This window comes from Silurus meridionalis, chromosome 1 (genome assembly GCF_014805685.1).
Source record: "Silurus meridionalis isolate SWU-2019-XX chromosome 1, ASM1480568v1, whole genome shotgun sequence".
In the NCBI taxonomy this organism is placed as follows: domain Eukaryota; kingdom Metazoa; phylum Chordata; class Actinopteri; order Siluriformes; family Siluridae; genus Silurus; species Silurus meridionalis.
The window spans coordinates 3,241,858-3,257,272 of NC_060884.1; the positions used below are offsets into that span (position 1 = coordinate 3,241,858).

The 15,415-nt window shown below is 39.4% G+C and overlaps 1 protein-coding gene across 4 annotated transcripts; it reads right to left on the reverse strand.

The window, feature by feature from the left end:
- Positions 1-3,360: 3,360 nt before the first annotated feature.
- Positions 3,361-15,415, reverse strand: LOC124392602 (kinesin heavy chain-like). 4 transcript variants are annotated; one of them, XM_046859758.1, is made up of 25 exons: positions 15,181-15,415; positions 14,867-14,954; positions 14,677-14,750; positions 14,484-14,588; positions 14,165-14,213; positions 13,568-13,623; positions 13,136-13,223; positions 12,769-12,893; positions 11,928-12,032; positions 11,446-11,594; positions 10,578-10,726; positions 10,165-10,325; positions 9,760-9,828; positions 9,287-9,493; positions 9,069-9,215; positions 8,798-8,986; positions 8,199-8,316; positions 7,832-7,905; positions 7,259-7,353; positions 7,052-7,153; positions 6,909-6,969; positions 5,609-5,674; positions 5,223-5,327; positions 4,300-4,516; positions 3,361-3,626 (listed from the first exon to the last, which is right to left on the reverse strand). In XM_046859758.1, exons 1-25 carry the CDS (start codon positions 15,295-15,297, stop codon positions 3,538-3,540), a joined length of 2,805 nt encoding a protein of 934 aa, XP_046715714.1. In that variant the 5' UTR covers positions 15,298-15,415; the 3' UTR covers positions 3,361-3,537. The 4 variants fall into 4 exon arrangements, with proteins under 4 accessions (XP_046715714.1, XP_046715709.1, XP_046715720.1 ...); XM_046859753.1 differs by having other exon boundaries at positions 15,169-15,415; XM_046859764.1 differs by lacking the exon at positions 14,484-14,588 and having other exon boundaries at positions 15,169-15,415.

Genomic DNA, 15,415 nt, shown 5'->3' on the forward strand with positions numbered 1-15,415 from the left:
CACAGTCCCAAAACAACTATTATTCGTTAGTTGCGATATGAACATTCATAAATATGAAATAAGGAAAAACCTGACGATTTTAATTTTAGCCCAGAATTTAGTACAAATCTTTAATTGCAGATCTTTTGTTAGGGGATCTTCATCCTGTAATCAATCACAAAGAAAACACTTTACCACACAACTTGTTATAGAAACCAGATTTTATTAGAATTTCAAATACAGATCTAACCTAGCAAGAAATAGTTATAGCGAACTTTAAAACGGTAAAATGACTAATTAGTCTGATTTCTGAGCACAAAATCTTTAAAATAAGATTAGTTACAATAGTATGCATTCACTCAGACCACACAGATCTACATCATAGAGGCCTGTATAAAACAATGCATTCCTGTATTTCCAAAGGGCAAATAAATCTCCCTCAATGGTTAAAGGGAAGCACAAATTAAGTCTAAAAAGTGTTTTCAAAGCAGAGCACGCCTCCTAAATTTCAGTTTTGATCTGCATTCGTCTTAGTTGGCTGCATTTTGACCTTCAGAGGTTTTTGGATGTGAATAGGGCTATTGAGTGAATATTTGTCTGTTGTCAACCCATATATCTTTCCCTGAATAGTTTCAAATCATAGCAGGGATCTGATCCAATCTTAGCTTTCCGAGAACAGCCTGCTTTCATCTTCATTAAAACGTACACAAACACACCTGTGGCTGCACAGTCCCTCTTTGTGATGCTTGTATTTGATACACACACACACACACACACACACACACACACACACACACACACACTCTCACAAACGTGAATGCACCCCTCACATTTCAGCAACCACTTTAGTATATCTTTAAAGAGACAATACTATAGATATAAAAGTACAGATTAACGGTTCTCTAAAAAATAACTCAACATACCGCCATTATTGTCTAAATAACTGGCATCAAAAGTGAGTACACCCTCACTAATAACAGCTGAAAGTCACTTAACCATGCAAAGCCACATGTCCTTTTCATCACGTTCATGTTTTCTTCTGCTTGACAGGACCATACAAATGTGTACATCTTGTATTAGAGCAGTTAAAATGTGGTGCTTTGAGTTCAAATCTCTCATACTGACCACTGGATGTTCAACATGGCACCTTATGTTAAAGACTCTCTGAGGATTTAAGAATTAGAACTGTTGAGCTCCACAAAGATGCCAAAGCTATAAGAAGCTCAGTAACACCCTGAAACTGAGGTACAGTACAGTGGTCAGGGTCATACAGCGGTTTTCCTAGATGGGTTTCCTTTGGAACAGACCTCACAAGGGTCCATCATTAAGAGTCCTCGTGCTGTGAGTCAGGTGCAGAAGCTGCTTAAAAAACAGATGCACGAGTGCTGCAGCATTGCTTCAGAGGTCTGAGGTTTTAATAGAATTTTATAAATATAATTCATAACTATTAGGATCCTAACATTATTATTACTTTACCCACCGAACGTTTATACCCTTAAGATGCATGTTTCACACTTGAATATACTGTACATGTAAAATTTGTTTCATTAGGTTACATTTACACTATACCTTGCAGAATAAATGAAAATTAAAGGTTTACTGTACACATTCGAATGCCTCATTACTTTTTATGGGCCTGTACAGGGAACCAGTTCTCCATGACAGCATTATATGAATCCTGCTTTAAAGGATTACTCTCAGTTACTTAAATCTGTTGAAGTGGATTTTATATATCATATAACATTTAGAGCGAGCTTTGATAAATCAGCATTAAGGAATGTGACTGCAGTGTCTGGTTGCCTCAGAATATTACGAGTATTAACGCAGGATTAAAGACCGACAAACCCAGGACCTTTTAGAGATCAGAGGTTTTTAGCTTACTGGTCTATATAGCATTTCTAAGAAATTCCAAGTAGAGAGACTGCAGATTGACTGGCAGGTATACGCTTAGTAGGTGTACAACACACTGCAAAGAAATGACCTGAATACACAAAAATGCTTGTATAAATTGTTACCTGAGGACAGAAATTAGAACAGGATAATAGTATTATTAGAAATACAAGATAACGTTTATAGGTGGTGCCATGACCCGGATTAAACACACTAATCCATGGAGTGAAATAATTAAAATGAGTCACACAGGTTACTGTTTTATTGCAGACTAACACAGAAGTAGCCTGTTGTTACACAGATTTATACTGAAATTGATGCACGGACCCCTCCCTCCTCCCCAGGTACATCTGAGGAGCTTATCCCAGACTTTTCACATCAGCAAGTCTGAATAGCACACAGTATGCGGATATCAATTAGAATAGAATGGAATAGACTTTGTCACATATACATTAGAGCAAAGTGAAATTTCTTCTTCACATATCCCAGCTTGCACGGAAACTGGGATTAGAGCGCAGGGTCAGCCATGATACGGTGCCAGTGGAGCACAGAGAGTTAAGTGCCTTGCTCAGGGACCTAAGAGTGGCAGTTTGGCGATACCGGGGTTTCATCCGCCAACCTTCCGATAAATAGCCCAGCACCTTAACAATTGAGCTATCCCTCCCCACTTTTTCCAGACATTGTGCTAATGTAGCATGTGTACATTAAATTACTTATGCCACTTCCCCAAACTAGCATATGTCCTGAGAGGAAACTGTTACAGTGCCTGAGTTCATGGTTGAGCAACTACATACATAATAAACAAACAATCAGGACACCTTTCAAATCTGACAGAAATAAGAAATCTTAGTTAAGTCTGAAAACTGTTAGGCTCCATGTAAACAGGCACAGGATAGAACACAGGACATTGTGTTTTGGCTGTTTGCATTTTATCTTGCAGAGTTTGGAAAGCTGGCTTAGTCACGCATTCATTAGTTTCCACAAAACTTCTAACTCTGCAGCAGCATCCAGATCTAAATCTAAATGGAGTTGTCAAGACTCATCAAAAACATTTGCACAACGTTATCAGAATTTGCGCAATAGCACTTTAGAGGAGTATTGTTTAGTGTGTGAAGAGCTACTGATGTTGATGGAGAGGATCCAGGGCTCACAGTCACATTCATAACCGTCAGTGGGGTGAAGCATCATTAAGGCCGTTTGCCGGGGAAAATAAATACAAAAACAAAATCAGCCTGTGAAGTGCACAATGTAACACAAAAGCACCATCATACACAAACGCAATCACATCACAGCCAGCCTGCACTACTACCTTAGTTTTTAGCTTACAGTATTTCATCATTCTGATGAGCCAAAATACAACTATTATGAACCAGTAGAACTTCACAAGCACCAAGGGATAATGTGTTATGGGAGGATTTATTTCCACAGAGAAAGTTTTATACTTCCATTGCTTTGGTAGTCAAATCATTAAAAAGCAATAAGAGAACACGCTTCCGAAAAAAATATATTTTATTTTTTTTACTGCACAATATTATAGATACAATGCTGTGAAGAAACGAGTGAAACCAGAGGAAGAAGTCTCTATAGAAATGTTCCACAAACCCTCGGTGAGTTCAGTCATTTGGACGCACACAGACACACGTAAACACACACAGTGGCAAAGAAAAATTACACATGGTGATGGATATAGATTGTTGGTCCTCCACTTGCAGTGGTTACAGAGAAGGTGTGATGGTGGTCAGATCGAATAGGCTTTTCTGCAACAAACACAAATCATTGATGGAGTACATTGAGAATATAGCAAGGCTCAAAAGTTGAAAAAACAAACTTGGAAGCAGCTTTACATTTTAGACATGAAAATCAACAACAAAACCACAAATGTTTATATTTTATAAATGTATTCAAGTATTTGGCAGAATATAGATTTTAATGGGAATTATTGCCACCTTTAGAAAGAATTAGCAGTGACAATCATTGTAAAAATGTGCTAATGTTTAAACCACTGATTTTATGTTAAATATACTGTATGGACCAACGTACTGTGGCACCACTTTTCCAGCTATATGTGGTTCTTCTCCAAACTAAATTTAAGGCATGCAATGTCGTTGGAATAAATTCAATTCATCTAGGAGACCCTAACCTATTTCAGTATGACAATATCCCTGTGCACAAATCCAGCTCCATATGTGACCATGGTTTGGATTTAAAGATCTCCTGCTATAGAGCTTTAACTTTGTCCTACTGAAAACCTTTGGGATGATTTGGAACTATGACGTCACCCGAGGCCTCCTCACATCAGCACCTGACTTTAACACCCTGGTGGCTGAATGAGCACAAATCTCCACAAGTGCACTCCAAAATCTAGTTGAACATCCTCCAAGAATAGTGGAGGTTTATATAACAGCAGATGGGGATCTAAACGTGACTCACCAATGAGAGTCGAGTGTCCGCAACAGACCATGTTCTTAGCTCGTATTGTATCTTTGATGCGTTCCACCGCCTGCTGGTAGAGTCTGCGCTCTTGTGATGCGCTCCGTTTGGTCTCTCTGAGAGCGCATTCGAGAGCCTTCACCCTCTCCATCATCGCACGAAAACGCCTCTCCAGTTTGGGCAGCTCACAGCGCAGATCTGCGTTCTCCCGTAGCAGCTGCCAGGAGATGGAGCAGGACTTTGGTCATTTGTATAAATGTGATGTGTTACTATACCACTGGTGGACATATCAACATAACCCCTATGACTGGGAAATTTCATAAAAATAATAATAAAAAAAAATGTTAAAGAAGAAAGTAACATCTTAAATGTAATAAATTCTAGAAAAACTTGCACTTCATTACTAATTATAAGTTTGAAATATTCTTGTTTTACCGGCATGATTTTAATGATTTTATCATTTTGGCAAAAAAATAAAACTTGATGGTAATATTTAAAAGGAATACAAAAAATAAATTATTTAAAAAAAAATATGCAAGTTAGTTTTACTTGTCATGGGGTCATTCTTTTCCAGAATGTTGTTAGAAGCCAAAAGAATTTTGTACAAATACATTATATAGTATATATTTTGCAAGATTCCTTGCTGGGAGATTCCTCAAAATAGTTTCCTTGGTTTTAGCATTATATACTTTTCATTAACTATTACTGTATATTTATGTTTGTGCACACACACGATTATCTGAACAAAGACTGTATGAGTTTGATTTGATCTTTATCCATGAAAAAAGGTCTCATGAAAACCAATGTACAGATACAAAATTCAATTGTAAGAAAACACGGCAGCAACTAAAAAATAAACAACTGGGCAAAAGACTATAAGCTCAAGTGGCTGCATATTAAGACTTGTGTGTAAGTGTGTTTACCTGCTTATGGACTTTGGTGAGCTGTTCGAGATTGTTCTTCAGGAAAGAACTCTTATGTTTATGTAACGCATGGCTTCCTCCATCCTCGCAGTACAGCTCACAGCTCTGCCAATCACCAGCACCAACAATATTACGTTAGATACGCCCAAGTTACATGCTAGGAAAGTGCTATCAGAAGGCCATCGCCGTGGTGTGAGAATATTACCAGCTATTGTAGTAAAAACAGTAAGTTTTCTTACTAAGCAAACAACCGGATGAATAAAATGGTTTTCCCCCCCACTTACTATATTGTTTATATAATTTTACACTAAAAGTCTAATGTAGTGAAATACAGTTCAAACAAGTGACTAGGATTTTACACAAGAAGATAATAATCATAAAAATACCATTTTCATGGTCAGATTCTGCACAAACATTTTCCGCAAATGATGTAAAGACTGAAGTTGTCCGGCCTGAAACAACACACGAACATTACGATTTATTAAACATTTGATATATACAGAGTCTCACAAAAGTAAGTACACCCCTCACATTTCAGCAACCATTTCATCATATGTTCTCAAGGAACAATATTATAGAAATTAAACTTGGATATATTTTAGTCAATGTGCAGCTTTTATAGCAGTACTGATTTACTGTCCTCTAAAAATAACAAGGTTTTCTTACGTTTGTTGCCAAATTCAAAACTGAGTAAATATTTTGTGTGAAAATCATTGTTAGTTAGTACTGATTTAATCCTCCTGGGTGTGGAATTTACCAGAGCTGCACAGGTTCTTGCTGGGATCCTCTTCCACTCCTCCATTAAGACATCATGGAGCTGCTGGATGTTTGACACAGTGCTTTTCCACCTTCTGCTTAAGGATCCCCATAGGTGCTCAATAGGGTTCAGGTCTAAAAACATACTTTTGTGTCATTATTATGTTGGAAAACTGCTGTTCGGCCAAGTTTCTGAAGGGAGGGCATCATATTCTGCTTCAGAATGTCACAGTACATGTTGGGATCCATGTTTCTCTCAATGAACCACAGCTCCCCAGTACCAGCAGCACTCATGCAGCCCAGGACCCTGATGCTACCACCACCATGGTTTACTGTAGACAAGACAATTTTCTTGGTTCTCCTCACCAGGGCATGGTTTCAGTAATTCATGCTCTTGGACAGTTTGGTCTCAGTGAACTGTTTGCACGTTTTGAGAGCAGCTTTATTAGAAGCTCCTTCTGGGATGACGGAGATGCAAACCGATTTGCAGTGTGGGACGTACTGAGCACGGACGAGCGAACATTCTGCTTCTGCAACCTCTGAAGCAATGCTGCAGCACTCGTGCATCCGTTTTATAAAGCAGTTTCTGCACTTGACGCACGAGGTCTCATTCTTTGGTGGACCATTGTGAGGTCTGTTCCCAGTGGAACCCGTCTTGGAAAACCGCTGTATGACCCTGACCACTGTACTGTAACTCAGTTTCAGGGTGTTACAGATCTGCTTATAGCCTCTGCACCTTTGTGGAGAGCAACAATTCTAATTCTCCAATCTTTAGAGAGGCTTTACCAGGAGGTGCCATGTTGAACATGTCACTTTGGTTGGCAGTTTTTTAGACAATAATGGCTGCATGCTGGGTTATTTTTTAGAGGACAGTAAACTGTACTGCTGCTGAGACTGTACACACACACACACACTCTATTTAAACCTTACCAGTGTCTCTTCGAAGTCTCTCAGCTCACCCCCATGGTGCTTCATGTTCTCATTATACATGCTGTGTACAAGACATTGTTTTGTTGATTTTATTTTAAAGTGCATGTCTGTATAAGTGTAACATTTTATACAACGAGCCATACATCAGTTTCTGTAGCTCGATTTCTTTCTCCTGCTCTTGTCTCCTCAGGGTTTCATATTCACACTGCAGTCTTTTCTTCTCCAGCACCAAATTCTCATTAATCCTGAGAAGATATTTAATAAGATTTTTTTCTTTCTTTCTCAAAAAGGCATGAGTGTGTGCATGTGTGTGTGTGTGCGTGTGTGTGTGTGTGTGTGCGCTCTTTTACTCCTTCAGTTCATCCAACATCATCTGCTTGTTGTTGAAATCCTCACGCAGTTCAATCAACATCTTTGTCTCTTTGTGACCCTCAATTCCAACACCCTACAAAAACACACACTCGAGTTTTTAAACTTCAAGTGAACATTGTTATTCCATCAAGCATAAGTAATTTCAAGCAATTTGTCAAGATTCTCAAGAAGTACATGAGTGTGTTTAGAACTTTGAGTTAGAAATAAACAAAATAGTAACTGGAAGCCTGAATGATTGTACGGGTCATTCGGCTGCTCAGCTACAAACTATATGCACTGTAAAAAACTGGTTTTATGCACTGTAGGTGGAGACGAGCAAAAAAAACGAATGCATTATGCAAAAATTAAATTTTACATCACAATCATTCCATGAAAAACGAGTTTGGCATTCGACTGAAAAACGTCTATATTTGAGAAATTCCAGGATAAACTGACATGAATGTTATTCTGTAAAGCTGCTTAAGGACAATGTCAATGCAAAAACCGTGATGCAAATAAAATCGGAAGAATCGAATGTTTCCGGTGTCTTTGTGCAAACATGTATATGATACCTGTATCTGCTGTGATTGTTTTTTCTTTAGAAGCTCTTCCTGCTTCTGAAGTTCACACAAATCCAGGTTGCTTTCTGCAAAAAGAAAAACACTTTATTGTAAGACTGTCTGACTTGCATCTATTTCCATGTATAGTACATAGAGCAGCTAATACATATATTTATCCTGTAACAGGACAACCGCAGAAATCTAAATATTCAAAAAAGTCTTCAGGACAGAGGACTTTATGGTTTTTTTAGTAATAATTCAAACTTCATTAATTTGGCTAATAAAAATAGAATACTAAAAAAAATTAGTATTTTGAGGAAAGCATTAAAGGAAACCATGTCCATTTAATTACACCATAAACAGCTCCTTGTTCAGTTACCATGTGTGTGAATTTTGGTTAAATCTTCGGCAAGTGAGCGCCGAGTGATCTCCAGGGCTCTCCTCATCTCCTCAGCGTTTTGCAAACTTTCGGTCAAAGACTTGATCTTCACCTGGTACTGTTGTCATGGCGACAGAAAAATTTTGTGTTATATGGTGATGGTTAAGAATAGGACAATTTTAAACTATTTTTAAACAATTTTAAACTATTAGAAAAATCTAATAAAAGATGTTAATAAAAGTATATTAGAGTGCACAAATCTCTCTCTTCTATTGAAGGAAGCCCTTTAGTACAGGACATCCATTGTTGTGAATGAGCAGTTAGAAGGGTTTAGGGTCCCCATGTCAGTCAGTGCATGAATCAAAAGACAGTTAAATGTCTCATATGAAACGTTTTTGATGATTTTCAAGGTTGAAATGTCTTAGTCTGAACAGTAAAGGCAGCTTCTGTATATAAATTCATTTCTATAGCTTTTAAGTAAATTGCTTTCATTTAGATCGTATCTAATCTCAATTTCATAAGCAGTAAGGAAATCAAACCAAGAAGAGAGAAATGTCAGCGGAATTCAAAGCTTGATATTGAAACATCTGGCACATCACCTGAGAGATGAGTAAGTGACTGGATGCCAGCTCTCTCTCGCCGGTGAGGATTTTAAATAAACCGTGCTCATGGGTGGACTCTAACTGTTTGGTGTGATTGACGATAACCTTCATTTTAGACTTGAGTTCGGTCAGGAAAAGATGAACCACTGAGAACTCATCATCTAAAGAAACGCCAACTTCACACACCTACAAGATAGACCACGTTTGAGAGATCAGATCAGGACTCAACAAAACGTTCTTGTGCATATGCCTGAAAGTGTGTGTGTACCGTCAGGATTTCACGAACACAGATGTCAGTTCCCATGTCGCTCAGATCTCTCAGGAGCACACGAAGAATGTCCATGGTCATCCTCTTCTGAACAGCGTTAAACTCCTGTAGCTCTTCTATCTCAATCTGAGCAGCTTCGATCATCTCCTAACCCACAGACAAACCTTCACGTAAGTGCGAGTGCACCAGTCTGGATAATCCTCCCTGAATCTACTCACGTTCTTCATGGCGAGCTGCTCCCCGAGTACGTGGTTGGTGTGTGTTGACTTGGAGGCAGCTTCACTCTTCTTGTCATAGTTAAGAGCGAGTTCCTCCAGCGCAGACAGAACCTCCCCCACGTCTGTCGTCATCTCCACACCGTCTCTCTGCAGAGAACTCAGCTCCTCCTGAATGCGAACGCAGTCCCTCTGCGACGACGCCAAAAACTACACGCGGCAGACCAAACACTTTACACTCAGATTTTAGAAACAGTGCACTGTTACACTCGCTGGTCATTATACATACAAACTAGGGGTCTGAGCTCCATAAATGAGGCCGATGTAACTTCGCATCTCGATGGATAGCTAACAACAGTTGTGTATATACATCTCTGTAGGGTTCAAGCTCTCAGACAGCCAAGTTTCACAACCCCCAATGTACGCTATAACAGATTTGCATTGTAAAGACATAGTGCAGGTTGATGGTCTCTGACCTCTTCCTGCACTTCCATCTGTAGCCTCAGTTTCTCCACCAGCTGCGTCTGTACATTAATCTCTTCATCCTACAGAGAGACATAACCATTAGTCATTTAATCGCTCAAACGATCAGCAGGTCTAAATCTTCACAGCAGTATTATACCCCACTGTAGCTCTCCCCTTCAACCACTGCTTGCAACCTTGGGATAACTATGAACAATCACCTGTGCTTTCCCCTCACACGTTTGTCATTTTCTACATTTCAAAACTGGACTACTGCAACTCTCTGCTGTCAGATCCAAAAAAACCCAAATCTATTTAATAATTGATGTAGACTTCAAAGCTTTTCTGTACATCACTCTGGATAATGGCATCAGCTACATACTGTAAATGTAAAGGTTTACACTGCGACTTACACACACCTTATCATCCAGTAGTTTGTACAGGTCGTTGATGCTCTCCTCGCACTGACCGTTCTCGAGTGCCGGCGTTTCAGAAGCAAAGCAGTCACTGATGACCGGCATGGGGTCAGTAAGCACTTCCTGTTCATCAATTGACGGCTCAATCACAGGAACACACACACCTGAGATACAGTACAGCAGATACACCACACACACACACACACACACACACACACACACACACACACTCAAGTCCCTTCCATAGATCTACTGCTAATACAGTGCTCGATCTGATGGAATGCCGTGAGAAATTCAAGATGTACGGTCTACAATTTGGACACTACACAGACAACAAAGGAGGACAATACAAGTAGAAAAGAGACACAATCTGGGATGTAAATGATTCTTAATAGATTGTGAATTGTGTCTCTCACCACTTGTCCACTGACTGAGCTCGGTCTGTAGTTTCTCTACGAGCTCTTTCATATTGATTCCTTTCTGTTTCTCTTTGTCATATTTCTTCTTCCACTCCTCTGCAGTCAACTCCAAGTTCACACACACCTTGTTTCGGATGCGCTTTGCTCTGTCGAGGAAAACACACACACACACACACTTTCCATTGTATGAGACTTCCACAATGTGCCACGCCCCTCTGGCAGGAGGCTACGGCCCATCAGGATCAAAACCTCAAGCCACAAAACAGCTTCTTCATATCTGCAACAGACCTCAACAACAAAACCAAGGACCCACCATCATCTCTGACCTGCTTCCATTAACACTAATGTAAACTTTACACTCTTTATTTAATGTGTGTTTCATTAACACAATCAACAAGGACCACTATATTGCCATCCAGCACCTTGGACTTGGGGGAAAAAAAAAAATGTCGCTACCTCACATTACATCCCCTGCACAAACTATAGTTAAATGTCTATCATATTATTATTATTATTATTATTTTATGTTACTATACTTTTTTAAAAATAATTGTTCATACTTGTATAGCCCCAGCACACCCTGATATTCCTTGTACATGCAACTCATGATACTTGGCAAAAAAGAGGATTCTGATGATGGGTATTTGCTGTTAAATAAATAATTACAGGGGTAGGGAACATTTATGCAGAATATAATTGCTGTAAAATCAAAAGCATATAGAAAAAATAAAATCTGGGAGTATATTTCCTTCTTCTTCTAAGCTTGAAACTGATTGAATAGAAAAGAAAACACACACACACACATATATATACATACATACACATATATACATCTGACAGGTTTTTTTTGGATCCTTCGCTTCACCTTTGTCCAAAGAGGAGCGTGGATCTCGTCTCGGCCTCGTTAAAGACAGACGGAGAGCAGCAGATGATGATGGTAGTTCTGCAGTTTCCACCCAGAGAATCCTGAAGGATCCGAGTCATCTTACTGTCACGGTATGGCACATGGGTTTTCTGCAACACACACACACACAGTCTTTTCTTTTGTAAAATACGACTGAATGATTTTTTTTTTTTGTCTGCAGATTATGAGGTTTGGATATACAAGAACAATTGTTTCCTTGTGAAAAGAAAAAAAAAAAAGAAAACAGCTGAAAGTCCAACTTGTGTTTCTGATACATTAATACAGCACTCATGTTTTTCCCCCTTTAATTTAAAATGTTCATCGCTTTGGAATTTGTTTTAGGATTTTAGGAGAGAAGGATATCAGGCAGATCTGGCAACCTTGATGATGATGATGAACTGATCTGCTAAACCCATAAACTTAAGAGTGTGTAAATATCTTACAGTCCCCTCTGCCAGTGCAGAGATCACATTGCCGAGAGCTGATAGAGACTTGTTGATCATTTTTGCTTCATCCAGCACGGCGCCTGCGGCTCCTGTTTTACTGACCTGCAGGATAACAGCAGAAATGGCAACGTGAAACCAATTCACCAGGCTGTTCAGCTCACTTCATTTCACCAGCCTTATTTGGTGCACAAAGACACTAAATTCCCATCTGTAATATAAAATTCCCATGGTGGACAGTAATGTAGGAAATGTAATTAGTTACTAAGTAGCTTTTTCTGCATCTGTATTTTACTGAAGTATTTCCATTCCAACTTCACTACATTTTAAAAAACAAAACACGCTGTTTCTTTTTAATTATGAGTGGATGAAAACTTCAACTACTAATATCCCTACTTTAACTCAAGTACATGGTTTGTGTACTTCGCACCCTAAAAATTCTTCTTCTGGTTGCTCCCATTAGGGGGCGCCACAGCAGATCATCCGTCTCCACACCCCTCTGTCCTCTACATCTGCCTCTTTCACACCAACTACCTGCATGTCTTCCCTCACCACATCCATAAACCTCCTTGGTCTTCCTCTCTCCCTCCTTCCTGGTGGCTCCATCCTCAGCATTCTTCTACTGATATACCCCATGTCCCTCCTCTCGCCTCCCTCACCTTGTCACCAAAACATCCTACATGCACTGTCCCTCTAATAAATTCATTTCTAATCCTGTCTATCGTCGTCACTCCCAACGAAAAATATATAGAAGTAAATAAATAAATATTAGTGCCAAGAAGGATTTTTTATTATAATGAAATATTTTACTTCCTGTTTATATAAAACAAAAATGTCAGACCTTTTCACTGCCAGCAAGATCGACCAGGTAGAGTTTTCCTGTCAGTTTATGTGATGTATCCAGATGCTCCTGTTTGATACTGATAAGGAAGATGCTGTGGCTACGGGAACTGTGCTCGTTCATATCTCACACACACACACACACACACACACACACACACACACACACACACACACACACACACACACACACACACAATGAAACCATTTAATGTTGCAAAACAGTGTGGAACCAGTGAAGGTGTATTTTTTCCGAAGATGAACTCGATGAAACTTTATCTAATACGCGACAGATGATTAAGTCCCAAATTAATGAATCAAGTCTACTGATGAATTGAAGTTACTGTAGATGGAGTTTATACACTCACTGGTTACTGCTACATGTCTGTTCGCTTTTCCTTCATCAATCACCTCCATCATTTCCTCCGCACTGGAGACGAAACGCTCGGTACAACCCTACTCACCACACACACACACACACACACACACACACACACACACACACACACACTTAAATCAGTGTATGTTCCTAAATCACATCACATCTTTATGCATTAATTCATATAAGTTGTACTTTCAACAATGACATTTCTCACAAAACCGCTCCCCAGAATCCCTGCTGTTGAAGGTTTTAGACCCCTAATACACAAGTCACAGTGAAGAAAATCTCAACATGAAACATCATGAGGAAGAAACCTGGACAAAAACCAAGACGTGAATTGGAGCCCGGTCGTCTCCTGGATGACACCAGATTATAAATCTTTATAGTATTCAGGTATAGAAGACACACAGGAGGTTACCTTTACAAAGGGAACACGGTTTTTGTTCTCATGCACCGCCATGTTGGTCTTCGACACTACAGACACAAACACACACACCCAATCAACGTAATTCAAAATTAGACGTATTAATGAAATCAGACGGATTTAAAACGAAATTATTCGGATTTTTCTAGCTATAGACATTTCTTACAATTTTCCCTTCATGTGAACTTTGAGACCCAAACCTGTTCCAGAAAGACAATATGCTTTACATGGATTGGATTTGGTGAAAGATCTCCTGCTATAAAGCTCTCAACCCTATTGAACTCATGTGGGATGAATTTTTCACACCGACTTCTTCACCTCCTCTACATCAGTACCTGACTTTAACACCTTTGTAGATGAACGAGCACAAATCTCAGAAGAGTGAAGCTCATTATAACAACAAATACCAATCATATTCTAAAGTGTGCACAAACTTTTGTCCATAGTGTACAATTTCAAACTCAGAAATGTGGACAATTTTTTTTGAAAACATCAGTTTATATATAAACCAGAAAAAAACTGGAACCAATTGGATGACGTCTGATTGCCCGGAATAATAAATTACTCAACGTGGATGTAATAAATTCTTACCGTCTAACAAATCCCTGATTTTCTCCAGGTAGATTTCAAAGAAGGAAACCTGTAACATAATCACATGAGTGTGTGACCCACAAGCACATCAAGGTAGAGGTGTGCATCAGGCCTGGGTTCTTGTGGGACTCATTTTGAATCTTACCAGTTATAGATTTATATATAGATAATGTTTCGATGTGGTATGAAGCCTAATTTGTTCACATTTAATTAAAAGAAAGAAAGAAAGAGTCAGTTGGAGCAGCTGGAGTGAGTGGGATCAGTCAGGAGAATTTATTTAACTGGGTGGATTATCATTAAAATAAAAGTAAGGATTTACCTTGATATGGAACTCAAGGTTCTGCTGCATGGAGTAAATATGATCGAATATATCAAGAACGATTCGAGGAATGATCCCCATCATCTGAGGGTCATGAAGCGTCCCCTGTAAAAACAATTGTGTATCAACACACACACACACACACACACACACACACACACACACACGTCCACCAAGCTCTCAACACACTCACCTCCATGGTGTGTGTTTTCCCTGATGATGTTTGACCGTAGGTGAATATGGTTCCATTGTAGCCACCCAGAACATCTAAATATCACACACACACACACACACACACACACACACCACCAGGTCAGTTAAATAAAAACACAATCTGTGAGTGTGTGTGTGTGTGTGTGTGTCTCCTCAGATAGTGTTAGTACCTTTTATGGTGTCTTTAGCACACGATTCATAAACCTGCTCTTGCGTTGTGTTGGGTGGAAAAACCCGGTCAAACACATAAGGCTTGCCCTGAACCACACACACACACACACACACACACACACACACACACACACAAGTTGGAGAGGTGAGAATTAAAATACTCTTTAATATACTACTGACTTTGTGCACAACTTTTTAGCAGCCCAAAGTACTTTTTGTATGGAGGAGATGAAAGAACATTATGAATCCCAAAAACATCAGAAAATCTAATATCAGCTCAAGACGAGTTTTTCCCACGTACCCCGACCAGCACCTTGTCACTGCTCTGAAACCTGATGGTGTATTTGCTTCCTCTCTTGACTTCTGACTCGTTCAGGGGTCTGAAACGACACAGCACTCGGACTCCACACTCCTGCGCCATCAGGAACATCAACCATCAGCCCTCGGGTAACTAATACGCATTCAACACCATGAAAGCAAAAAGCTAATGCAGGGGGAAAAACCACATGAGAAGCAACCCGAGGAGCAGAGCTGAAGATGTGGGAGGG